This window comes from Mobula birostris, chromosome 15 (genome assembly GCF_030028105.1).
Source record: "Mobula birostris isolate sMobBir1 chromosome 15, sMobBir1.hap1, whole genome shotgun sequence".
Taxonomy (NCBI): Eukaryota; Metazoa; Chordata; class Chondrichthyes; order Myliobatiformes; family Myliobatidae; genus Mobula; species Mobula birostris.
The window spans coordinates 9,140,513-9,166,630 of record NC_092384.1 but is presented as its reverse complement, the minus strand read 5'-3'; the positions used below and the strand labels follow the sequence as shown (position 1 = coordinate 9,166,630).

At 44.1% G+C, this 26,118-nt stretch overlaps 1 protein-coding gene across 3 annotated transcripts in view; it reads left to right on the top strand.

Moving 5' to 3' along the window:
* Positions 1 to 26,118, top strand: part of LOC140210390 (RNA-binding Raly-like protein) — a 1,435,753-nt gene that overhangs the window by 1,337,079 nt on the left and 72,556 nt on the right. For all 3 annotated transcript variants that reach the window (XM_072279313.1, XM_072279310.1, XM_072279311.1), the window contains exon 7: positions 11,916 to 12,076. In XM_072279313.1, the coding sequence (XP_072135414.1) occupies positions 11,916 to 12,076 (161 nt within the window). The remainder of the gene's footprint in view (positions 1 to 11,915; positions 12,077 to 26,118) is intronic.

The window sequence follows — 26,118 nt, the reverse complement described above, 5'->3', positions numbered from 1 at the left end:
CGATTAACTTAAAACGAATAGTAACAGCGTTATGCATCTATTGTGATCAAACAGTCAAACTTAAAGACAATTCTTAACAGATCTTATTAAAACACTTAAGTCTTAAGGTGGGAATATAATAATTCCAAACCATTCCTGAAATATTCGAGAGGAGAGACTTCCCAAACCAGCTTTGGAACAGTCCCCAAAGTAAAGACGTCACTACTGACACAGCTCCCAACTGAAATGCCCTGTCCGAAGTTATGACGCAGAATACGATTTCTCAACGTAACTAACCTTTCCACAAAGTGATCATCGCACTACCTTTACCATTTTAGGGTTAACAAAACGTGTGTGCCACATACGAACGATTCTAAATGTCAGTCACACCCGTAATGCGCGGAATGACGCTGGTTAACCCCAAATCCTTTTAGGGTTTGTTCGGAGCTGGGGATTCTTCACTCTCACTCTTTCTTCTTCTCCAATAGCGTAACTACCAACGGTAGTTACCAAAATGAGCTACACAACAACTGCGGTTTCCCCTTTTATACTAGTTGAAACATGCCTTCACATGACATCACATCACCCCACTATCACAAGACAATTACATCATTCCAATTGCACGAAAACATTACATCATTCCAATAGCATAAGACAATTACATCGTTTCAATAGCATATTCACGGGACATGTAACATTTCTGCCTGATGGCAGGATTGAGAAGACAGTATGGCCCAGGTAGCAGGGATCCCCAGTGATGGCTTCCTGAGTTATCACCTCTTGTGGATGCTCTTGATAGAGGAGAGAGCTGTATCCATGATGGAACTGTTTGAATCCACTACTCACTGTAGTTTCTTATATTTTCTCTGCACTGGAGTTTCCAGACAGCCAATCAATTCATTCCATTGTACAACTGTAGAAGTTTATCAATCTTCGATGCCAGACCATCTTATAAATATTTAAGAATGTATAGATTCTGGGAAGCCTTCTTCAAGGTTGCATCCATGTGCTGGGCGCAGGATAGATCCTTGAAGATGTTGCTCCCAGGAAACTTGAAGCTGCTCATACCTTCCAGTGCAAGCCCTTCAATGAGGATTGCTGTGCGACGGATGCAGGTACTATTCTTCCTCCAGTCATGATGGATATGTCAGATCCTACCCTCTTATGTTAGAGATCGTGGCTGGCTCAGGTGTTATGTGTTTTGAAGTAGCTGATAAGGCCAAATGAAAACCATAGACTCCTCCATAGATTAGGCAGGAGATAGGCTATTTTGAGAAGTGGTATACCTTCTATCGTTAATACTTTGGGAAGTGGAATACCTATCATTAATATGGTGCCCTAGGGTACTCCTGACACACAGGTACAAGCTTCTCAGTGTCAACCCTCAAACATTACCTCCATGTAGTTTTCATGGGCCAGAAACACCCAAGGAGTATTGTGTGCAGTTTTGGTCCCCTAATCTGAGGAAAGACATTCTTGCCATAGAGGGAGTACAAAGAAGGTTCACCAGATTGATTCCTGGAAAGGCAGGACTTCCATATGATGAAAGACTGGATCGACTAGGCTTATACTCGCTGGAATTTAGAAGATTGAGGGGGTGATCTTTCTGAAATGTATAAAATTCTAAATGGATTGGACAGGCTAGATGCAGGAAGTTTGTTCCCGATGTTGGGGAAGTCCAGAACGAGGGGTCACAGTTTAAGGATAAAGGGGAAGCCTTTTAGGACCAAGATGAGGAAAACCTTCTTCACACATAGAGTGGTGAATCTGTGGAATTCTCTGCCACAGGAAACAGTTGAGACCAGTTCATTGGCTATATTTAAGAGGGAGTTAGATATGGCCCTTGTGGCTAAAGGGATCAGGGGGTATGGAGAGAAGGCAGGTACAGGGTTCTGAGTTGGATGATCAGCCATGATCATACTGAATGGCAGTGCAGGTTCGAAGGGCCGAATGGCCTACTCCTGCACTTATTTTCTATGTTTCTTTGTTTCTACATAAGAGTCAGTGGAGATGCTGCATTTCAACGAGGCTTGGACTGCACCCTTCAGTCCTTTCCTCAGTTTATTCTTCTCCATAGATGCTGCCTGATCTGTGGTTCCTCCAGAATTTTGTTCCTCCAGCTCCGGATTTCCAGCATCTGCTGAACCTCTGCGTTTTCTACCGACAAAGCTCTTATTGCCATCTGTGTTTAGATTGAAGGGGAGCTGGCAAGTAGGAGGGACTAAGATAGTGGCTAACCTGTAGGTGGCAAGTCCTGGTCAGGTTGCATCCACTGAAGGTGCTTGCCACGTTGTTCCTGTGGCATTTCACCTGCCCGCACACAGTTCCCTTTTCCTCTCAGAGGCTTGGTGAGCCTGTGGAACTCTCTTCCAGGTTTGTAATGTGAAGGTAAGTTCATTCCTGATGAGCAAGGGGATAAATGGTTAGCGGGATGCGGGTGGGGTAAGTGGGAATACAGAACTAGTGTCACCATCAGAATAACCAAAATCTCATTAAATGGCAAAACAGACTGGATGGGCTGAATGGCCTCTGCCTGCTAATGTTTATTCAACTTTAATTACCATATATATTTACATGTTTTAGGAAATTGCTATGGTCAGGGTGCTACGTGCAACAAAAAAACTCAACAGTTATAAATAATAAGTTATGTAAGAAGTGTTGTATGTAAATGAAGTAAGCTAATAAAGTTAGAAGTTAAAGTTTGGATATGGAATAAAGTGTGCATAAATAAATAAACACCAGCATGTATTTACATTATAAACAGTGGTTTAAATTGTTTACATTCAGAGCGGTGATGGGGGAAATAGATGGAGGCAGTTTAAAAGACCACTCTCACGCTCAATGCTATAACTAATTTACTCTAATCTAATACATTTTAACTAGATTTTTTAAATTATCTTTCATTCCCTATGGAGGTTTATAGATTTTTGAGAGAGGTAGATGGTGTAGGATATCACAGCATTCTTCTTGGTGTAAGAGACTCTGGAACCGGAGGGCACAGGTTTGGGGTGAGAATGCAGGGATTTGGATGAACGCAAGGTACAAGCTTTTCATGTGGAGAATGGTAGATGCATGGAAAGGGCTGCCAAAGGAGATGGTAGAGGCAGGTACAGTAACACCATTTAAAAGTTATTCGGGCAGGTACATGGATAGGGAAGGTTTAAAGGGACATGGACCAAAAGTAGGCAAGTGTGATTAGCATAGATTGTACCTTGGTTGAAAGGGAGGGGTTGTGTCGAGGGTCCTGTTTCTGTGCTGTATGACTCTGTAGATCTAAATGAAGATACAAGTGATTGCCAATTCTGGAATCTGGAGCAATGTACAATCTGCTGGAGGAACTCAGCAGATCTGCAGCATCAGTGGGAGGGAAGGAGGTGTCGGCATTTCAACCTGTAACATCAGCAATTCCTTTCCCCTCCACAAATGCTGATCGATCTGCTGAGTGAATTGTTTGAATTTCTATGAAGGAATTTTTTAAAAAACTGATTTAAATCCATTTAGATGCCTCCTGAATGCCAGTCAGTGAAAAAGTCTATGATAGTAGCAAGCCAGTAGGAGGAGGAAGCCCAGCGTTCAGCACCTGAGCCCCAACTGCTATCCCTATCCATGGCCTGGTCTGCTTCACCAGCAATCCGAAAAGCCATGCATTCACCAACATCCCCTCTCCACTAATCTCCCTCGAGGCCCTTATCCTGGCAAACGGTCTAAGTGCTACACCTCCTCCCTCTCCTCCATTCAGGGCCTCAAACGGAACACTTCACCTGCGTATCTGCTGGGGTCATCTATTGTGTCTGGTGCTCCCGGTGTGACATCCTCTACACTGGTGAGAACCATCGTAAATTAGGGGACTGCTTCATCGAGCATCTCTGCACCATCCGCCACAAGTGGAACTTCCCAGTGACCAAACATTTTAATTCCAATTCCCATTTCCGTTCCAACATGTCAATTCATGGTCTCCTCTTGTACCAATTTGAAGACACCTTTAGAGTGGAGGAGCAACATCTTATATTCCTTCTGGGTACCTTCCTTATGACATGAACATCGATTTCTTCTTCTCGTTAACAAATTCCACCCCCCACCCCCACTTCCTCTGTTCCTAACACTGACCTTCTACTTCTTCTCATCTGCCTATATCCCCTAAGGTCCCATTCTCCTTCCCTTTTCCTATTGTCTATTCTTGTCTCCTATCAGGTTGTTTCTTCTCCAGCCCTTGACCTGTCTTACCCACCTGGCTTCATCTATCACGTTCCAGCCAGCCTCTTTCCCCTGCCCCTCATCTTTTTTAATTCAGGCATCTTCCCCCTTCCTTCCCAGTCTTGAAGTAGAGTCTTAGCCTGAAATGTTGACTCTCATTTGCAATCTCATTGAAACCTACTGGCTACTGATGTTTCCATGAGTAAGAGAGTGACACCCAAGGGCACAGCCTCAGAATACAGGGGAGTCCCTTTAGAACTGATATCAGCAGGAATTTCCTCAGCCAGAGGGTGGTGAATCTGCAGAATTTGTTGCCACAGTGGGCAGTGGAAGCCAAGTCACTGGGTGTATTAAGGTGGAGTTTGACAATTCTTGGTTGGCGAGGGGTTTAAGAGTTATGGGTAAGAGGTGGGAGAATAGGACTGAGAGAAAAAAATACAGCATTAATTGAGTAGTGGCGCAGACTCAATGGTCTAATGGCCTAATTCTGCTATATATTATGGTCTTGATCTCTTGGTCTTTATCTGTCCAGAATAGAGAAAGGGTACATAGAAAGACACTGAACACCTTCAATCTCTACAACAGGAGCACAGGCAGTCAAAAGAGTGCAGAACATCCCAAATAATCTACCCATCCACTCTTCCCGTCTCATCTATTCTAGAATCTGTAGATCTCACATTGGCTTCATCACTTACTTCAGAGCCCACAGCAGGCAAGCCATCCTCAATCCTAGACACAAGAGATTTTGCAGATGCTGGAAATCTTAAGCAACGCGCACAAAATGCTGGAGGAACTCAGAAGGTCATTCAGCATCTATGGAGAGGGAAAAACAGTCAACATTTTGGGCTGAGGCACTTCATCAGGACTGGAAAGGAAGGGGGGAAAAGCTAGGATAAAAAGGTGAGGGGAGGGGAAGGAGGTTAGCTAGAAGGTGAAGCCAAGTGAGGGGAAAGGTAAAGGGCTAGAGAAAAAAGAATCTGATAGGAGAGGAGAGTGGAACACAGGAGAAAGGGATCCGGGGGAGTAATAGAGGCAGGTGAGAAGAAGTAAAAGGTCAGAATAGGGAGTAGAGGAAGCGGGGGGGGGGGTGATAGGTGAAGCCAGGTGAGATGGAAAGTGGATAGGTGAGGGAGGGAGGATGATGTGAGAATCTGGGAGGTGACAGGTGGAAAAGGTAAATGGCTGACAAAGAAGCAATCTGATCAGAATTCAATTTTGGACTGGTAGTGTGTCTTATCAACTCAAAGAGGAGTATTTGCAGAGGTCATGAGGGCAGGGGAAGAAAGGATGTGAGAAGGTCACCAAAATGAGGGAATAAACAAAGGGAGTGGAGTGAGGGGAACAGAGAGACAAACATAGAAACATAGAAACATAGAAAATAGGTGCAGGAGTAGGCCATTCGGCCCTTCAAGCCTGCACCGCCATTCAGTATGATCATGGCTGATCATCCAACTCAGAACCCTGCACCAGCCTTCCCTCCATACCCACTGATCCCTTTAGCCACAAGGGCCATATCTAACTCCCTCTTAAATATAGCCAATGAACTGGCCTCAACTGTTTCCTGTGGCAGAGAATTCCACAGATTCACCACTCTCTGTGTGAAGAAGATTTTCCTAATCTCGGTCCTAAAAGGCTTCCCCTTTATCCTCAAACTGTGACCCCTCGTTCTGGACTTCCCCAACATCGGGAACAATCTTCCTGCATCTAGCCTATCCAATCCCTTTAGGATTTTATACGTTTCAATCAGATCCCCCCTCAATCTTCTAAATTCCAACGAGTATAAGCCTAGTTCATCCAGTCTTTCATCATATGAAAGTCCTGCCATCCCAGGAATCAATCTGGTGAACCTTCTTTGTACTCCCTCTATGGCAAGGATGTCTTTCCTCAGATTAGGGGACCAAAACTGCACACCATACTCCAGGTGTGGTCTCACCAAGGCCTTGTACAACTGCAGTAGTACCTCCCTGCTCCTGTACTCGAATTCTCTTGCTATAAATGCCAGCATACCATTCGCCTTTTTCACCGCCTGCTGTACCTGCATGCCCACTTTCAATGACTGGTGTATAATGACACCCAGGTCACGTTGCACCTCCCCTTTTCCTAATCGGTCACCATTCAGATAATAAAGTTATTGCAAGTTACAGAAATGGTTCATCCTCAGTCCTGATGGACAATGGAAGCAAAAGATTAGCTAAGTAAAAGTGAATATTAATTGTGGTTTATGCTAATAGCTCATACTGCACCAAAATAGGCCATTCAAATACAGTGTACTAACCCTATTACCAACGCTTGATCTATATCCCTCAGTACATTGCTGATTCAACTCCTTGAATAGATGTTTCTCAACTGTTGTGAGAGTCTCTGTCTTTATTACCCCTCACATATTATGCTTCAAACCCCAACCACACTCAGTGCCATGCCGTGAATCCCTTTGACAAGTTTGTACACGAGGGTTAGACTCCCTCTGATACTCTTCTCACCCGTGAAGCTTGCCAGTATTCACTTACACATTGAAGAATGGCTGACGAACCAAAGGTACTCCACACACCAGCAAGAGGCTGCTTTCCACCACTGCTGGGTCAAAATCTTGGAACTCCCTCCCTAACAGCAGCTGCACCCCAAGCACTGAGCAGTTCAAGAAAGCAGCTCACTGTTACCTTCTCCAGGGATGGGCAACTGAATGCTGGCGCAGCCTACACAACCCTTGAATGAACATAAAAAGTGTGAATACCTTCAGGAGCAAATAAATGTAGAAATAAATATATTCAGCTTTAATCAGTTCACCACGGGGAGAAGTGATGTGTTGATTATCTGCAAATCAAGTCAAGACTGCTAATAGATCCCCTTTGTAAAATAATCCATTTTTCACCTCACTTTAAGCTATTATGTTGTTTCTTCTAGATAAGGACTCACCTTTTAAAGCTATAATGTACAATTTATGTTACAGCTTTTGCTCTCCATGCCTGAACATTATTAACCAGTAAGCTCAATCTACTTAGATATGTTTTATTCAACTTCAGATGAACAGCAGCAGAAATATCTCTTCTCCTCAGATACCATCTACAACGATCAGCGTTAGTTAAAGTGTGAAGGGGGCTTAGGCAAGGTCCAAGTTCCGAACTAGTCTCAGCTTCATGGGTGTATTTCCCGACAATGGTTGCACGCTGTAAACCTGGCAGGGAGTGAAATTACATTTAGGAGGTGGTATTTGGAAAGGAAGGGGTGTTGAAGTGGACACCTGTTACAATCCCTTGTGTTTGATCATTGCAGTGAAGGAAAAGTGTAATGATCAGGCCTGCTCTTAACCACCACTCCTCCTTTACCGTGTTGGATCTACCACCATTTGAATTCCGTGAAGGCACAGAGAGTGGCAGGTACATGGAACGCTCTCCCTGAGGTGGTAGTAGAGGCAAATACACTAGAGGCATTTAAGTAATTCTTAAATAGATACATGGTAAAGAAAAAATGGAGTGCTATGTAGGATGGAAGGGTTAGATTGATCTTAATGTAGGCTAAAATGTCAGCACAACATTATAGGCTGAAGGGCCTGTAGTGCTGTATGTTCTAGGTCCCTTCTAATTTCATGCTATCAAGTCACATGTTAGCATATATCTACTACCAAATGTACTAGCAAGGTTTTGTTAAATACACACGGAGCAAGAAGGACAACGGAGTAGAAGGAGTAAACATTTTTACTGAGTCATGTTAGTAACGGTACATGCTGGGCAACTTACAGTGTGCAAGTGAAAAAGTGTGCCCGTCAAGACGAGAACATGCACACTCAGATGCCTGCACCAAGAGACAGTGTCTCCAATACATGTGAGGCGCAATCGATTTACTGCACGTAGACGTGCCATATTCTTCCAATTGATCTGATATTCTTTTTGGATAGGAGGTTGTTCTCCCCTCTAGGATTCCAACAAGCAACACTTGGATAAGCATCATTTCTCCCTAATTTCTCAGGGGAATATCTTTGTACTTGCATTCCCACACCTCCAGGGTCAATCTTGTGATTAAATCATCTACGTTCTCTTGGGGGTATGCAGCAGCTGTGAGAACCTGAAGTGTGCCATTAAGTGTGTTACCTAAATGTTGTCCAAAGCCTCAAATGCATCTGTCAGATCAGATTCATTCTGTAGGTACAGGGCACTTCTGCCCAAGTTTGCCAAAGTGCATGCGAAGCAGCTGGAGTTTCATGCTCCCTCCACTGCTGTTAAAAGTGGTGGGAGTTTGAAGTAGTCCATCAAGGTTTTCCTCCATTGCAGCCAGGTTGCAGCCGTCCATTTTGCCATTGCTGTGGCCCAAAATGGATTAGGTGCTTGGTGTAGGAGGCCATTCTTGTTTCGATCAATAGTATGATTAAACTTTTTACTGAATCATGTTAGTAATGAAACACACTGCACAACTTACAGTGTTGGAGCGATGAACCGGGCCTCTTGAGACGAAAGCATCCGCACTCGGAGGCCCGTGGAGGAGGCTCAATCGACTTATCACACGATCGATTGGCTGCATGTACACTTACCGTATTCTGACACTTGACCCAATATGGTTCACGTTTACACATAAGGTGGCCAATCAGCCCATCGTATCTATGCTGGCTTGCAGAAAAGAAATACCTTCAATCCTATTTCCCCTCTCCTTGTTTCTCTCTATCCCTGAAATTATTTGCGTTTGTGTATGCCCATCAACACCCATTTGATTCTTTAGCCACCCAGTGTAATTATGAGCAGCCAGTTACTGCACTGGAATGTCACTGAGGTGTGGGAGGAAACCAGAGCACCCACAGGATGATATGGAGAACGGGCAAACTCCACACAGTCAGTACCCAAGGTCAGGATTGAACCTAGGTCTCAGGAGTTGTGGGCCATATGAGCAGCACCACTGTAGGCCATTCTCATCCTTGACTTTCTGGTCACACTTCATCATCTTGGAAAAAACCAATTAGAAAAACACCAGCTGTAAGAAACAACCACAAACTCACAGGGTCTTACAGTGTGGAAGTGGTCTCTTCAGTCCACCAAGTCTGTACTTTAAAAAGTGAGGACTCAAAGAAGACAGCACCCATTATTACGGATCCCCACCATGCAGGACATGCTTTTTCTGACTGCTACCGTCAGGGAGGAGGTACAGGAGCCTGATAACACACACTCAGCGTTTTAGCAACAGTTTCTTCCCTTCTGCAATAAGATCTCTGAATGCTCCATAAACCCAAGAACATTACCTCACTATTTTTGCTGTCTTTTGCACTACAATTAATTTTTTTATATATGCACTCAGTGGCCGCTTTATTAGCTACAGCTGTACGCCTGCTTGATAATGCAGATGTGTTATCAGCCAATCACGTAGCAGCAACTCAATGTATAAAAGTATGCAGACATGGTCAAGAGGTTCAGTTGTTGTTCAAACTAAACATCAGAATGAGGAAGACATGTGATCTAAGAGGTTTGACCGTGGAATAATTGCTGGTGTCAGACAGGGTGATTTGAGTATCTCTGACAATGCTGATCTCCTGGGGTTTTTATGCACTACAGTCTCTAGAGTTTATAGAGAATGATGCAAAAAAACTCCAGTGATCAGCAGTTCAGTGGGCAAAATGCCTTGTGAATAAGAGAATTCAGAGGAGAATGGGCAGACTTACTCGAGCTGACAGGACGGCAACAGTGGTGTGCAGAAGAGCATCTCTGAATGCACAAGACGTCAAACCTTGACGTGGATGGGTTACAGCAGCAGAAGGCCATGGGCATACACTCAGTAAGGAGTACTGGGGTAACTAATAAAGTGACCACTGAGTGTGTATTTCTTTTTGTAATTTATAGTATGTTTTAATTATTGCATTTGCTGCAATAAGACAACAAATTTCACACCACGTATCAGTGATAATAAATCTGATTCTGATTCTTAACTGTAAGCTCCATTTTTTACACTAATCCTCCCCGAAACTCCAACAATATTTTTGCTCTCACCTGCACCAGGGGAAATTTGCAGCAGCCAATTAAATTTTCAACTTGTAGGTCTTTGTTTGACACGTGGGATGAAACTGGAACAGCCAGACGATGTCAAGGGGAATACGCAAGCTCCGTGCAGGCAACACCTGAGGTTAGGTTCAAACCTGCATTGCAAGGCAGTCACTGTTCTGAAATGGAGTGAGGATTACATTAACCCTTCCAACACCTCCTTGATGAATATTTCACCACAAGCACTGCCTTGGCTCAACTTTGAAAATGTCGACATGACCAAGTTATTACAGTATAACCAGTGATAAGGAGTTAGAATTGCTAACAGGAAAATGAAAAGTAATGCTAAAAGTAATGCTTCTGGTTAAAGGGTGGGTTGCAAAATAAAAATGGGGTGCAGCAAATTTCCACTGCTTTCACTGGTGGCCTTTGCCAATGCTCTAACACTGTATCCAACATCTCCAACAAAAAACTTCGCTAGGAGTTCAAGGAGATTTGGTATATCACGAAGACTCCTAAAAATTTCCATCGATATGTGATGCAGAGCATCCTGACCACCTGCATTGCCACCATTAACCCCAACGTACTGGAGGAAGTGTGCTAGCATGGATGGAAACATAGAAATCTGGAATAAGTGGGTCCTTTTTGGGTTGAAAGGATACAGCTGAAGTATCACAGAGATGGGTTCTTGGTCCTTGATCATTGACTATGAATGACTGAAGTAGGGAACAAAATGTGAAGTTTTCAAGTTTGCCAGTGGTTTGAAATTGGGTGGAAGGATATGTTGTGATTCTGCAATGGGACATAGATAGATTGAGTGATTGAGTGAAACCTCCCCATACTCAGCAAAACTAATGTGGGAAGCAGGAGGTCAAGCACATTGTTAAGAGGAACAGAAGAGCAGAATCTTATCTAAATAGAGAGAGATGCTGGAGAGTGAAGTTCAGGTGGATCTAGGTATGAATGGCAAAGAGTTAGCACACAGTTCTAACAAGTTGTTAAGAAGACAAATGACATTCTAGCCTTTAATCAAGGTTTAAGAATAAGGAGGTTTTGTTACGATTGTTCGCGAGATCACACCTGGAATCCTTTGCATAGTTTTGGTCACTTTACTTTACAAAGGATATAGTAGCACTGGAGGCACGCCAAAGGGGATTCAGCAGGCTAATTCGAGGGATGAGAGTGCTATCCTATTCAGAGAGGATGGACAGTCTGGGTCTGTTTTCCCTGGAATTTAAAAATATGGGGGTGACCTTATTCAAACGTATAAAACCCTAAGGGGATTGGTAGGGTGGATGTTGAGATGCTTCCATGAACAACAGCTGAACTTCTTGACCGTGTCTACACACTTTTGTACATTGGGTTGCTGCCAAACGATTGTGTCCCCTTGTTCCATAGAGAAAGGGACATAGATGCAAAGTTAGGGGGCAGTTATTTAACCTTGTAGTCTGTAGAAATTTCTGTTCTTCGAGCAGGGCTTCCCAACCTGGGGTCCACGGACACCTCCGTTAATGGTAGGGGTCCATGGCATGATAAAGGTTGGGAACCCCTGTCTTAGAGGGTGGTGAATCTCTGGAACTCTCTGCACCTGAGTATACCAGAGGTCAGGTCATTAGCTATCCTGTGTGTAAGGTAGAATGGATAATTATTTAAAAGATTAAGGAACTGAGGGTTATGGAGGACTGGCACAGAAGAGGAGTTGAGACCAGATGTGCTGTTTTGTTCTGTGATGAGAAGCTCTGCTCTTGTCCTTGTTCCTTTGACTCAACTCTTGTTTTCCTTTTGCAGGATGTATGACTACCACAGAGTCCCCCCACCAAGTCGGGCAGTGCCTACGGTCAAACGCCAGCGCGTCATGGTTCCTGTACCCCGCAGAAGCAAAAGCAACTTCCCTGCCAAGAGCGGCCCACGGGCAATGACTGCTCCCACTCCAATGTCTGGCACCAAATGTAAGAAATTGGCTAGAACGCTTCCTGTGTGAAACCATGGAGGTGGAGTTACCAAGCATGGTGTGAATGTGATGCAAGGCTCGGACTGAAGGGATTGTCCAAGACTGTAACAGCTGAGGGAGACGGAGAGAACTGATGGGGAGAGAAGGTAGCAGGAGGTGGGGATAAAGTCACAGCAGAGAAACAGGCCCCTTCAGCTCATGGTGTCCATACTTCGCTTTTTGCCCATCTACGCTAATGCCATTTGCTCACGTTAGGTATGTGTCCTTCTATTCTTGGCCTACTTAACTGTCCATCAAATTGGCTCTATCTAAAACGTAGTAATTGTATCTGATTCCACCACCTCCTCCGGCAGCAAGTCATGTTCCATATATCAGCCACTCTGTGTGTAAAAAAGAGCTTAACCTTCAGATCCTCTTTAAAACTCCTTCCTCGCACCTTATAGCTACACTACTGTGCAAAAGTCCTAGGCACAGATATATGATGATGGATTCTGCTTTCCTACAACAACGTTTTATGTAGATGTGCTGAATGGTGGGGAGGACTTTACCTGTGATGTACTGGGCAGAAACTACTACATTTTGTAGGATTTTCCATTCAAAGGCATTGGTGTTTTCGTACCAGGCCATGATGCAGCCAGTCAATACACTCTGCACTACACATCTATAGAAGTTTGTCATAGTTCTAGATATCATGCCAAATCTTCGCAGACACCTCAGGAAGCAGAGCTGCTGCCTTTCTTTGCAGTTGCACTTCCTTGCAGGGTCCAGGACAAGTCCTGTGAAATGATAACACTGAGGAATTTAAAGTTGCAGACCCTCTCCACCTCTGATCCTCCGATGAGAACGGCTCATGGACCTCTGGTTTCTTGCTCCTGAAGTCTACAATCAGTTCCTTGGTTTTGCTGATATTGAGTGAGAGGTTGTTATTATAACACCACTCAGCCAAATTTTCAATCTCCCTCCTGTATGCGGATTAATCACTACCTTTGATTCACCTCACAGTCATAAGTGTAAAGTGAGTAGAGCAGGGGGCTAAGCACACAGCTTTGTGTGCACCTGTGCTGATGGAGATTGTGAAGAAGATGTTGTTTCCAATCCAGACTGACTAGGGTCTACAAGTGAGGAAACCCAGGATCCAATTGCACAAGGAGATATTGAAGCCGAGGTCTTGGAGTTCACTGATTAGTTTTGAGGGGATGATAGTATTAAATGATGAACTCCTGTCAGTTGATTTGAAATCTTCTGTTACTTGGTTGATTAGCTCCTGTCAGTTGGTTGGTCAACTGTTAATTGATGAGTTCCTGTCAGTTAGTTGACCTATTGGTTAGTTGATGAATTCCTGTCGGATACTTAGTGAGTTCCTATTGGTTATTTGATGAGCCGCTATTGTCTGCTTGAAGAACATTTGTCAGTAATTTGAGAGTTTCTTTCCAATGGGTGATTAGCTCCTGTCAGTTGGCTGATGAGCTGCTATTGGTTAGTTGACATATTCCTGTCAGTTAATTAGCAAGCTCCTATTGGTTAGTTGATGAATTCCTGTCAGTAAGTTGGAAAACTCCGATTGGTTTGTTGATGAGCTCCTGGTATTTATTTGTGAACTTGTGTCAGTAATTTGAGAGCTTCTTTTGGCTGATTGACTAGCTCCTGTTAGTTGGTTTGATTAACTTCTGCTAGTTGGCTGATGAGCTGCTATTCTAGCTAACAACGCACAAAATGCTGGAGGAACTCGGCAGGCCAGGCAGCATCTATGGGGTGGAATAAACAGTCAGCATTTCTGGCAGAGACACTTCTTCAGAAGGAGACCTACTTCGGTTTCTGATTAAGTGACTCCTCTCATTCATCGGTTGTCAATGTAGCAGCAAGATTCTGGAGCTGACCACCTTTTGGGAACTGCCTGGGTCATGGAGCATGAATCAATAAACAAAGAAATGCAGTAACACTCAACAAGTCAGGCTACTTCAGTGAGAGGAGAAACGGAATGAACCTTTCATGCCTGAAACCCTTCTTCAGAACTAGGAAAGAGAGAAAATCAAGTTAAAATGCTTACAGAATCTTTTAAACAAGATTATCCTTATTGTGAGAGAAAACTAGGGTTCGCTGTCCAAGAAAGAAGGTGTTGTCCATTTAAGACACCTATGGGGTGATGCTTCTTTTCTCTCAGACGTAATTGATAATTGATTTATCAGTGTCACATGAATTGAACAGTGAAAAACTTTGTTTTGCATGACATCCGTGTAGATAATTTCAAAGACTGCGTAGATGTAGTACAAAGGGAAAGCAATAATAGAATACTGTATATATTGTTGGAGAGAAAGTGCAGTTCAGGTCCACAGAAAGATGCAAGGGCCTTGGCATGATAGATCATGAGTTCAGGAGTCCCTCTTTACCATATGGAAGTGCTTTAAAAGGGATAGAGAGGGCGGAAAAAGGGGAGGAGGGGTGGCATTACTGGGCAGGGATACTATTACAGCTACAGAAAGGGTGGGTAATGTAGCAGGATCCTCTTTTGTGTCAATATGGGTGGAAGTCAGGAACAGGAAGGGAGCAGTTACTCTATTGGGGGTATTCTATAGGCCCCCTGGTAGCAGCAGAGATACAGAGGAGCAGATTGGGAGGCAGATTTTAGAAAGGTGCAAAAATAACAGGGTTGTTATCATGGGTGACTTTAACTTCCCTAATATTGATTGGCACCTGATTAGTTCCAAGGGTTTAGATGGGGCAGAGTTTGTTAAGTGTGTCCAGGATGGATTCCTGTCACAGTATGTGGACAGGCCGACCAGGGGGAATGCCATTCTAGATCTAGTACGAAGTAATGAACCGGGTCAGGTCACAGATCTCTCAGTGGGTGAGCATCTGGGGGCAGTGACCACCGCTCCCTGGCCTTTAGCATTATCATGGAAAACGATAGAATCAGAGAGGACAGGAAAATTTTTAATTGGGGAAAGGCAAATTATGAGGCTATAAGGCTAGAACTTGTGGGTGTGAATTGGGATGATGTTTTTGCAGGGAAACGTACTATGGACATGTGGTCGATGTTTAGAGATCTCTTGCGGGACGTTAGGGATAAATTTGTCCCGGTGAGGAAGATAAAGAATGGTAGGGTGAAGGACCCATGGGTGACAAGTGAGGTGGAAAATCTAGTCAGGTGGAAGAAGGCAGCATACATGAGGTTTAGGAAGCAAGGATCAGATGGGTCTATTGAGGAATATAGGGAAGCAAGAAAGGAGCTTAAGAAGGGGCTGAGAAGAGCAAGAAGGGGGCATGAGAAGGCCTTGGCGAGTAGGGTAAAGGAAAACCCCAAGGCTTTCTTCAATTATGTGAAGAAAAAAAAGATGACAGGAGTGAAAGTAGGACCGATTAGAGATAAAGGTGCGAAGATGTGGCTGGAGGCTGTGGAAGTGAGCGAGGACCTCAATGAGTACTTCTCTTCAGTATTCACCAATGAGAGCAAACTTGATGATGGTGAGGACAATATGAGTGAGGTTGATGTTCTGGAGCATGTTGATATTAAGGGAGAGGAGGTGTTGGAGTTGTTAAAATACATTAGGACAGATAAGTCCCCGGGGCCTGACGGAATATTCCCCAGGCTGCTCCACGAGGTGAGGGAAGAGATTGCTGAGCCACTGGCTAGGATCTTTATGTCCTTGTTGTCCACGGGAATGGTACCGGAGGATTGGAGGGGGGTGAGTGTTGTCCCCTTGTTCAAAAAAGGTAGTAGGGATAGTCCGGGTAATTATAGACCAGTGAGCCTTACGTCTGTGGTGGGAAAGCTGTTGGAAAAGATTCTTAGAGATAGGATCTATAGGCATTTGGAGAACCATGGTCTGATCAGGGGCAGTCAGCATGGATTTGTGAAGGGCAGATCGTATCTAACAAGCCTGATAGAGTTCTTTGAGGGGAGGCATATAGATGAGGGTAGTGCAGTGGATGCGATCTATATGGATTTTAGTAAGGCATTTGACGAGGTTCCACACGGTAGGCTTATTCAGAAAGTTAGAAGGCATGGGATCCAGGGAAGTTTGGCCAGGTGGATTCAGAATTGGCTTGCCTGCAGAAGGCAGAGGGTGGTGGTAGAGGGAGTACATTCAGATTGGAGGATTGTGACTAGTGGTGTCCCACAGGATCTGTTCTGGGACCTCTACTTTTCGTGATTTTTATTAACAACCTGGATGTGGGGGTAGGCAAGTTTGCAGACGACACAAAGGTTGGTGGTGTTGTAGATAGTGTAGTGGATTGTCAAAGATTGCAGAGAGACATTGATAGGATGCAGAAGTAGGCTGAGAAGTGGCAGATGGAGTTCAACCCGCAGGAGTGTGAGGTGGTACACTTTGGAAGGACAAACTCCAAGGCAGAGTACAAAGTAAATGGCAGGATACTTGGTAGTGTGGAGGAGCAGAGGGATCTGGGGGTACATGTCCACAGATCCCTGAAAGTTGCCTCACAGGTGGATAGGGTAGTTAAGAAAGCTTATGGGGTGTTAGCTTTCATAGGTCGAGGGATAGAGTTTAAGAGTCACGATGTAATGATGCAGCTCTATAAAACTCTGGTTAGGCCATACTTGGAGTACTGTGTCCAGTTCTGGTCACCTCACTATAGGAAGGATGTGGAAGCATTGGAAAGGGTACAGAGGAGATTTACCAGGATGCTGCCTGGTTTAGAAAGTATGCATTATGATCAGAGATTAAGGGAGCTAGGGCTTTACTCTGTGGAGAGAAGGAGGATGAGAGGAGACATGATAGAGGTGTACAAGATAATAAGAGGAATAGACAGAGTGGATAGCCAGTACCTCTTTCCCAGGGCACCACTGCTCAATACAAGGTAAGGGGTGGGAAGTTCAAGGGGGATATTAGAGGAAAGTTTTTTACTCAGAGAGTGGTTGGTGTGTGGAATGCACTGCCTGAGTCAGTGGTGGAGGCAGATACACTAGTGAAGTTTAAGAGACTACTAGACAGGTATATGGAGGAATTTAAGGTGGGGGCTTATATGAGAGGCAGGGTTTAAGGGTCGGCACAACATTGTGGGCCGAAGGGCCTGTACTGTGCTGTACTGTTCTATGTTCTATGTTCTATGTCTGTTAAGACTCTTAAAACAGGATAGAAGCTGAACTTAAGTCTGGTGCTGCATGTTTTCAAACATTCTTCCCATTGGGAGGGATCTTTGATTATGCTGTCTGATTTCCAAGACAGTGGGCAGTGTATACAGATTCCTTGCTCCAGAGGTAATCAGAATTGAAAACAATACTGCAGTGGAGGCTGTACCACTGATTTTGGAATTGGTTTATTATTGTCACATATAGCAAGATACAGTGAAAAGCTTTTGCCTTACATACTGTTCATACAGATTAAATTATTACAGTGCATTGAAGTGGAACAAAGCAAAACAGTAACAATGCAGAATAAAGTGTAGCAGCTACAGAGAAAGTGTGGTGCAGATAAACAATAAGGTGCAAGATTTTAGATTGTAAGGTCAAGAGTCCAACTTGCTGCACCAGGGAACCATTTAATAGTCTTATAACAATAGGTAGAAGCTATCCTTGAGCCTGGTGTATGTGCTTTAGTATCTTTTGCCTGATGGGAGAGAGGAGAAGAAAGAGTATTCAGGGTGGGAGGGGTCTTTGGTTATGTTGGCTGCTGTCACAAGGCAGCAGGAAGTGTAGACAAAGTCCAGGAAGGTTTGCATGATGGACTGAGTTGTGTCCACAACTGCTTGCAGTTTCTTGCTATGTTGGGCATAGTGATCTCCCCAAAGAAGAGTTTTTGAATGTGCTTAAGGACAAGGTGAACAAGAGGAAATCTGCAGATGCTGGAAATTCAAGCAACACACACCAAAGTTGCTGATGAACACAGCAGGCCAGGCAGCATCTTCAGATTTCCTCATGTTTCCATTTTTAAATTCACTACTGCGAAGCCTCTTCCGGTGATGCTTACACTGAAGAAGTTTAAATCTTCTCTTCAACGGGAGTTCAGTGAAACCATCTCTCACTGCTCCCCATCTGTAATTTCTTCGGCTCTTCAATTTTTCAACTACATTTTGACACAGACTATCCTCTCATATCCCTTTTGCCAATCAACTGTCCAGCTCTTGGCTCCATCCCTCCCTCTCCTGTCTTCTCCTATCATTTTGGATCTCCCCCTCCCCCTCCCACTTTCAAATCTCTTACTAGCTCTTCTTTCAGTTCATCCTGACGAAGGGTCTCGGCCCAAAACGTTGACTGTATCTCTTCCTAGAGATGCTGCCTGGCCTGCTGCATTCACCAGCAACTTTGATGTGTGTTGTAAGGACAGGGTAGGTAGGTGCTGGATTAGCAAGATGACGAATAGTTACCAGCATACACAAAAACATCAGTGGCAGAAGTAGGCTTGTGAGCCCCGAGAACCAGTAAGATCATGGCATTGTTGTAAATTCCTGCTCTCTACCCAGACCCTCAATGACCTCAATATCTGTCAAGCTCCACCTTGTATATATTCAATGATCCCACCTGCACATCTCTTTTGGGTGGAGATGCATGATTCACTGTATATCCGGGAATGCGGAGTTGAGATGCAGTGAGATCAGCCATGATTTCATTGAATAGTGGTTTAGCCTTGAGAGGCCATGTTGCTTATTCCTGTTCCCAATTCATACATAGGCAAGACTAAATTGTTAAGAAAGTATTCAAAGGTCGTTTACTGGTCAAGAATTTGTTGCAGCCTCCCTTTTCCAATGGCTATGTAATGCAGGGGTGGACATATCATGTGATTGATGATGGATTCTGATTGGTGGTGAGAGGTCATGTGAGTTCCCCCCACTTTTCCCAAGGTCCTTTGCCCCTGCTGTGGCTTTCCCCTACTTCTAAGATGAAGAGCTACGAGTTTCTTCCCTCCGCCAATTCGCTTCCTCCAATGAAGGAGTCAGACTGAGGCTTGGTTTGTGAACAAACTGCATACATAAGACAGTGGGGTTGGTGGGATTTAATGTGTGCCAATAGAGTCATAAAGTAAGATTTATGCAGCAGGGATAAAGGCCTTTCAGCCCAACTTTTCCATGCCAGCCAAAGTGCCCATCCATGCTCATCACATTTACCTGAGTTCAGCACATGTCCCTGTAAACCTTTCCTATCCATATAGTTTGTCTTTTAAGTATTATTGTACCAGCCTCAACCACTCTCTCTGACAGCTCATTCCATGTATACACTATCCTCTGTGTGAAGACGGTGCCCTTCATTCCCTTTTCAGTCTTTCCCCTCACATTGTAATTCTCTTACTTTGAGTTTTAAACTCTCCTCCCTTGGGAAAAATGACTGTGACAATTCCCCTTATCAATGGCCCTCATAACTGTATCAAATTCTACAACATCCTGAATGCATTACCAGAAAATACGAACAGGAGTAGGCAACTTGATCCCTCTATTCAATATGATCACAGCTGATCTATAGAGGCCTCAGTTTATCCTCTCCGTCAGTTCCCCATAACCTTCAAACCCCTCCACAGTCTTTCAAAGACATGTCTACTTCCACTTCAAAGACTTCCAGTGACCTAACCTTTACAGGTCTTGGGGACAGATAATTCCTGAGATTCACCACACTCTTTGAGAAGAAATTCCTCTGAGCCTGCATTCTAATTGACCAGCCTCTTAGTATGTTTGTGATCTCCGAATAGTGGAAACATCTTGGCATCTACCCTTTCATGATGCCAAATAGAACATAGACTAGTATAAGCCCTCTGGTCCACATTGTTGCGCCAACCTTTTAACCTACTCCATGATTAGTAAAGCCCTTCCCTCCACACAGCACATAAACCTCCATTTTTCTTATATCCACATGTTTATTTAACAGTCTATTGCATCATCCTCTACCACCAGCCCCAGAAATGCATTCCAGGTACTTACCCCACTCTGTGTAAAAAACTTACCTTTGACATCTCCCTTTAACTTTCCGCCACTCACCTTAGAAGGATGTCATCTGATATTAGCTATTACCACCCTGGAAAAAGGTGCCAGCTGTCCACTCTATCCGTGCTGCTTATCATTTTGTACACCTCTATCAAGTCATGTCTCATCCTCCTTTGCTCCAAAGAGAAAACCCCTAGCTCACTCAACCCATCCTCGTAAGGCAGGTCCTCTAATCCAGGCAGCATCCTGATAAGTCTCTGATGCACCTTCTCTTAAAGCTTCCATATTCTTCCTATAATGGGGTGACCAAAGCTATACACAATAACCAGTCTTATAGAGCTGCAACATTACCTCACGGCGCTTGAACTCAATCCCCCAGCTCACGACTAACACACCATTCGCCTTCTAATCAACCCCAACAACCTTGAGGGATCTATGGAGGTGGACCCCAGTATCCCTCTCTTCCTCTCCGCCGCTAAAAATCCTGCCAGTCTTATATGTTCTAATAAGATCAGCTCTCAGCCTTCTAGACATTGTCGAAAGAACGGACCCGAGCCCTGCAATGAGCTGCCCACTCCTCAGAAGAGAAATTAATTCAGAGCCTTGTTCTTAAACTGCGCACCCCATCTGATGATCCAACCCAAAACTACACAGAACTATTAACATCATAAGTGTCTGCTTCCTTCCTTGTTCAATCAGTACCATGGTGCCAAACCCATGGCGCTTCAGATTTACTCAGGCTGCATAATTGAAATGGGAATTTAAGAGGTTTAATTAGAAGCTCCTGTGCACTTGCAGAGAAAGCAGATGGTGCGTTCATTAGATGTTCGCTTTCATGCTTGTGTTTTTTTTAGAGAAGTCTATTATGAAATGCAATTATACAAAATTAATAGTGCATAGCAAAATAGGGAAAAGTCAGCTTTTTCTTACTTAGCTGCTTTAAAATAAACTAATATTTAACCCATTATGCACAGTGGTGTTTGAGATAAATAGGAAATGTGAACTTAAAGGAAAATCTCTGCAATTGACTGTGTGAGTTGTAGAGGTGGATCTTCCCTATAAAATTATTGGAGGTGTGAAAACAGCTCTTAGGGAAAAAAAGTTTACGTGAGGTTGGTCCAGCCACAGACCAGCACGGGGCCATTTTGCACTTCTTTCCTAAGTTGCAACAGAAACTTTTCCCTGTGCTTGGGAAAACCTATCTTCCCTCCCCTCCCCTCCTAAATAACTGTTTTTTCATCTCCAATAATTTTATAGGGAGTAAGAGAAATTGTCCAAGGCAGATGTGATGAACACATTTGTCTAAAGCCCTGGTGACTGCTCATTGCAGCTGCGTCCAGAAAAGCACACCTCAAGGATGCGTGCTTAACTGACTGCTCTGCTGTCTGTACATCCTTGACTGTGTGACTAGGCACAGTTCAAATGGCATCCGTAAATTCAGCAATGGCACAACTGTTGTTGGCAGAATCCGTAAATTCAGCAATGGCACAACTGTTGTTGGCAGAATCTCAGATGGTGATGAGAAGGTGTACAGGAGTGTGGTTGATTGGCTGGTTGAGTGATGTTGCAGCAACATCAGTATGAACAAGAAATTGATTGTGGAAGAGAAAGTCAAGAGAACACGCACCAGTCCTCATCGACGGATCAGTAGAGGAGAGGGTAAGAAACTTAACGTTCCTGGGTGTCAACATCTTTGAAGATCTATCCTGGGCCCAACATATTGATGCAATTACAAAGAACGCATGCCAGTAGCTACATTTCATTGGGAGTTTGAGGAGATTTGGCATGTCTCCAAAGACTCTAGCAAATTTCTACAGATGTACCATGGAGAGCATTCTAACTGGGTACTGCACCATCAATGCACAGGATTGCAAACTCAGCCCGCTCCATTGTGGACATTTGCCACCACAACATCGAGAATATCATCAAAATATGGTGCCTCAAGCTGGTAGCATCCATCATTAAGGACTACCACTATCCAGGACGTGGCCTCTTCTCATTACTGCCACCAGGGAGGAGGTTCAGGAGCCCGAAGACACACACATGATGTTTTAGGAACAGCTTCTTCCTCTCCATTAACAGATTTCTGAATGGCCTATGAACACTACCTCCCTATTTTTACTCTTTTTTTATATATAGTTTTTTACTGCAATTATAGTATATTTTATGTATTGCTCTGTGTGCTGCCATAAAACAACAAATTTCACAACAGATGTCAATGATATGTCAAGGATTTATATGCATCCAGAGTCGGGAAGCGAGCAAGCAGCATCATTGTAGACCCATCACACCCTGGAAATCACCTTCCTTCTGGTAGGCGCTTTAGATCACTGTATGCCAGGACAAATAGGTACAAGAACAGTTTCTTTCCTTATGCCATCAGTCTTATGAACACTTGAATTTTAGTCTATTATAAACCAAGTCTACCTGTACATACACAGGTATACCTCATTGTATATAGTTCACAATTATTTGCACTATTGTTTTGTTTGCTTTTTGATTCTGTACAGCAAGAGCTCAGGGAAACCGGCATCAAATGCCCTGTATGTGTCCACATACTTGGCGATAATAAAGGATTCTGATTCTGATTCTGATAATAAACCTGATTCTGATTCTGGATTTCTGGAGTTTCCACGATAGCCCTGAAGGACTGGCATCTCCACAAAATGGATGGCTTGAGGTCTGTTTGCAGACCAAGACCGCATAAACTTGGCCCATTTCTCCCTGCCATACAGCAGGCTAGGGAAATATCCCAAGCCTAGAGGCATTGGTAACCCTGGCCTGGACTTGTTGATTGAGGAAAATCTAATGTGACCGCACCCATCCTAACCTGACCCTGTCAGAAGCAAGTGGTGAGCACGTGTTGACATAGGAGTGGGCAGTAATTCTGACTGCAATGTGACAAGCTGGCAGTACCCGCTGTAGCACTAGAGATGTGTTTACATTGCCTTCTACTGAATCTTGCACTGCTGAGTGAAGCCATTCACTTTGCTGCAATTGATCATTTAACCCAAGCAAGAACTCTGATTTCTCATGCCTTCCCCAGCCACCAGCTGGGCTCCTTGGAGACGTTCTGAGATTAGAACTGCAATCAGGCATAGGAGAGTGAGTAAATGTTCCTGACGTCTCTCCACTGGATCACCCACAACAACGCTGCATTCTACAGGTGTATTTTATCGCCAGGATATTCAGTTGTAGAATGCATAGCTCCTAATCCTTTAAAGCTTTTCTACTACCTTGTGAGCATACGCTCTCCAACTGCCTCCAACTAGGGTGACTCAGGTCCCCAATAATTTTTTACACACATGATTCAGGACATTTACAAAGACAGGTGTGTAAAAAGGGCCCGTAGGATCACTGGGGACCCGAGTCACCACAACCACAATCTATTGCAGCTGTTACCATCCAGGAAATGGTACTGCAACATAAAAGCCAGGACCAACAAGCTCCGGGACAGCTTCTTCCCACCAGACCATCAGACTGATTAACTCACGCAGATCTGAGTGTATTCTATGTTACATTGACTGTTCTATTTATTATAAATTATTATTAATTACTATGATTGCACGTTGCACATTTAGATGGAGACGTAAGGTAAAGATTTTTACCCCTCACGTATGTGGAGGATGTACGAAATAAAGTCAATTCAATCCAGTTCTATTCAATGTTCAGGAAAGCTCAGCACCTTCTGTTGTGAAGGGGTCCATTTGATGGGTTACACATCCACCAATTTCTTCCACCCTGTCAGCCCACAGTGGCAGGATCAATTCTCCATAAGATGCACTGCAAAGCCCAGAGTCAGAATCAGAAACGTGGATATTATCACTGCCATATGTAATGAAATGAGCTGTTCTGCAGTATCAGTATAAACATTCAAAAATGTTGCAATCTAACAAAATAAGTAGTGCAGAAAGAGAACAAATGGTGTTCGTGGGTTCATCTACGTTTTGGAGATCTGATGACAGAGGGGAGGAAGCTGTTTTTAAAGCATTGAGTGTGTGCCTTCAGGCTCTTGTATCTCCTCCTTGATTGCAGTAATGTGAAGAGGGCATGTCCTGAGTGTTGAAGGACAATAATGGATGCCACCTTTTTGAGGCATTGCCTTTTGAAGATGTCCTCACTGGTGTGGAGGCTCGTGCCTGTGGTGGCGCTGACTGAGTATACAACCACCTGAAGCTTTTACACTCGTGCTTTGGCATCTCCATACCAGACAGTGATGCAGTCAGTCACAGTGATCTCCACAGTACCCCTGTAGAAAGTTGCTGGAGTATTTGGTGACGTACTAAATCCACTGAAGCTCCTAATGAAATATAACTCCTGGCATGCCTTTTTCATAATTGCATTAACATATTGTTCGTAGAAGTTCACATCCAGTTCACCCGTTCCATTGTTGACCCCTTGATGATACCACTCAACCAGTGATCTGTCTCACTCTCGTATGCTTCCTCATCATCTGAGATTCTGCTAATAGCAGTTATGTCATCAGCACATTTATAGATGACACTTGAACTGTGTCTAGCCACACAGTCATCGGTGTAGACAGAGTAGAGAATCGTTGAGATGCAACAGTGTTGATTGTCAGCAAGGAGGAGATGTTATTTCTGATCCTCACTGACTCTGGTATCCTGATGAGGAAGTCAAGGATCCAGTTGCAGAGGGAGGTACAGCGGTCCATATTTTGGTGATTAGAATTGAGTAACCTCAATAATGCTTGTACACTGAGCTGTAATCAATAAACAGCAACCTGATGTAGGTGTTACTGTTACCGAGGTGGTCCAAGGCCTTGTGAAGAGCCAGTGAGATTGCATCTTCTGTAGACCTATTGTGGTGGTAGGCAAATTGCGGTGGGTCTAGGTTCTTGCCTGGACAAAAGTTAATTCCAGCTGTGAACAACCTCTCAAAGGACTTCATCACAGTAGATGCTGGGCAATAGTAGGGTGAGAAACGCAAATGCAATGACATCATTCATTTTAAGAGGTCCGCAATACAAGAGCAGGGACGTGATGCTGAGGCTTTATAAGGCACAGCTGAGGCCTCACCTTGAGTATCGTGAACAGTGTTGAGCTCCTTATCCAAGAAGAGATGTGCTGGCATTGGAGAGGGTCCAGAGGGAGTTCACAAGGATGATGCTGAGAATGAAAGGGTTATCATATGAGAAACGTTTGATGGCTCTGGGCCTGTACTTGCTGGAATTTAAAAGGATGGGGGAGGATATCTCATTGAAACTTTTCCAATGTTGAAAGGTCGAGACAGAGTTGATGTAGAAAGCATGTTTCTTATGGTGGGTGGGGGGGAGTCTAGGAGAAGAGGGCACAGCCTCAGGACACCAGTCTAAGTCAATCCCATTTGCTGTGTTTGCCCAATATCCCCCTAAGCCTATCCTGTCCAAGTATGTTTCTTCTAGGTAATGTTTGTTTACCTTCCTCTGGCAGCTTGTTCATATATGAACCACCCTTCCATTAAATCCCTCCCCTCTTGCCCTGAGGTTATGTCTTCATGTCTTTGATTCACTAAGTCTACGATATGTCCTCGCGTTTTTGATGCCCCAACCCTAGGAAAAAGACTGTCCCCATCTCACGCACATGACCTTTCGCTAACCTCATATCTGAGACCAAGGGAACCCACTTCTAAGTAGATGGAAAATCTTGGGAACACTTACCAACTCTGGCAGCACCAGATAACTTCTTATATTTTCTTGCAACATAGCAGGAGGTCATTTAGACCACTGCGTTTCAGACGGGTCTCGGAGCAATCCCATCAATTCCATTCCCCTACTTATTTCCTCTGGCCTATTCTTTTCACATCCATATACAACCGGATTCTCCAACCACCATCCTGCACTGGGATAAGTTACTGTGGAAAGTGAACCCACGTGGATGTGCACGGAAAGCAGAGCATCCAGTGCAGACACGGAGAGAAAGTGTAAACTCTGCACAGACAGCTCCAAATGTCAGGGTCGAGCCTGCAAGACAGCAGCACTACCTAAAGCTAAAAGATTAGTTTTATTTGTCATGGGTACAGTACATCGAAACAGACAGTGAAGTGCATTGTTTGCATTCACATCAGCGAGGATTGGGCTGAGCAACCCACAAGTGTTGCCATGCTTCCAGCATCAACATAGCATGCCCACAACTTACTGACCCTAACCCACACGTCTTTGAAATGTGGGAG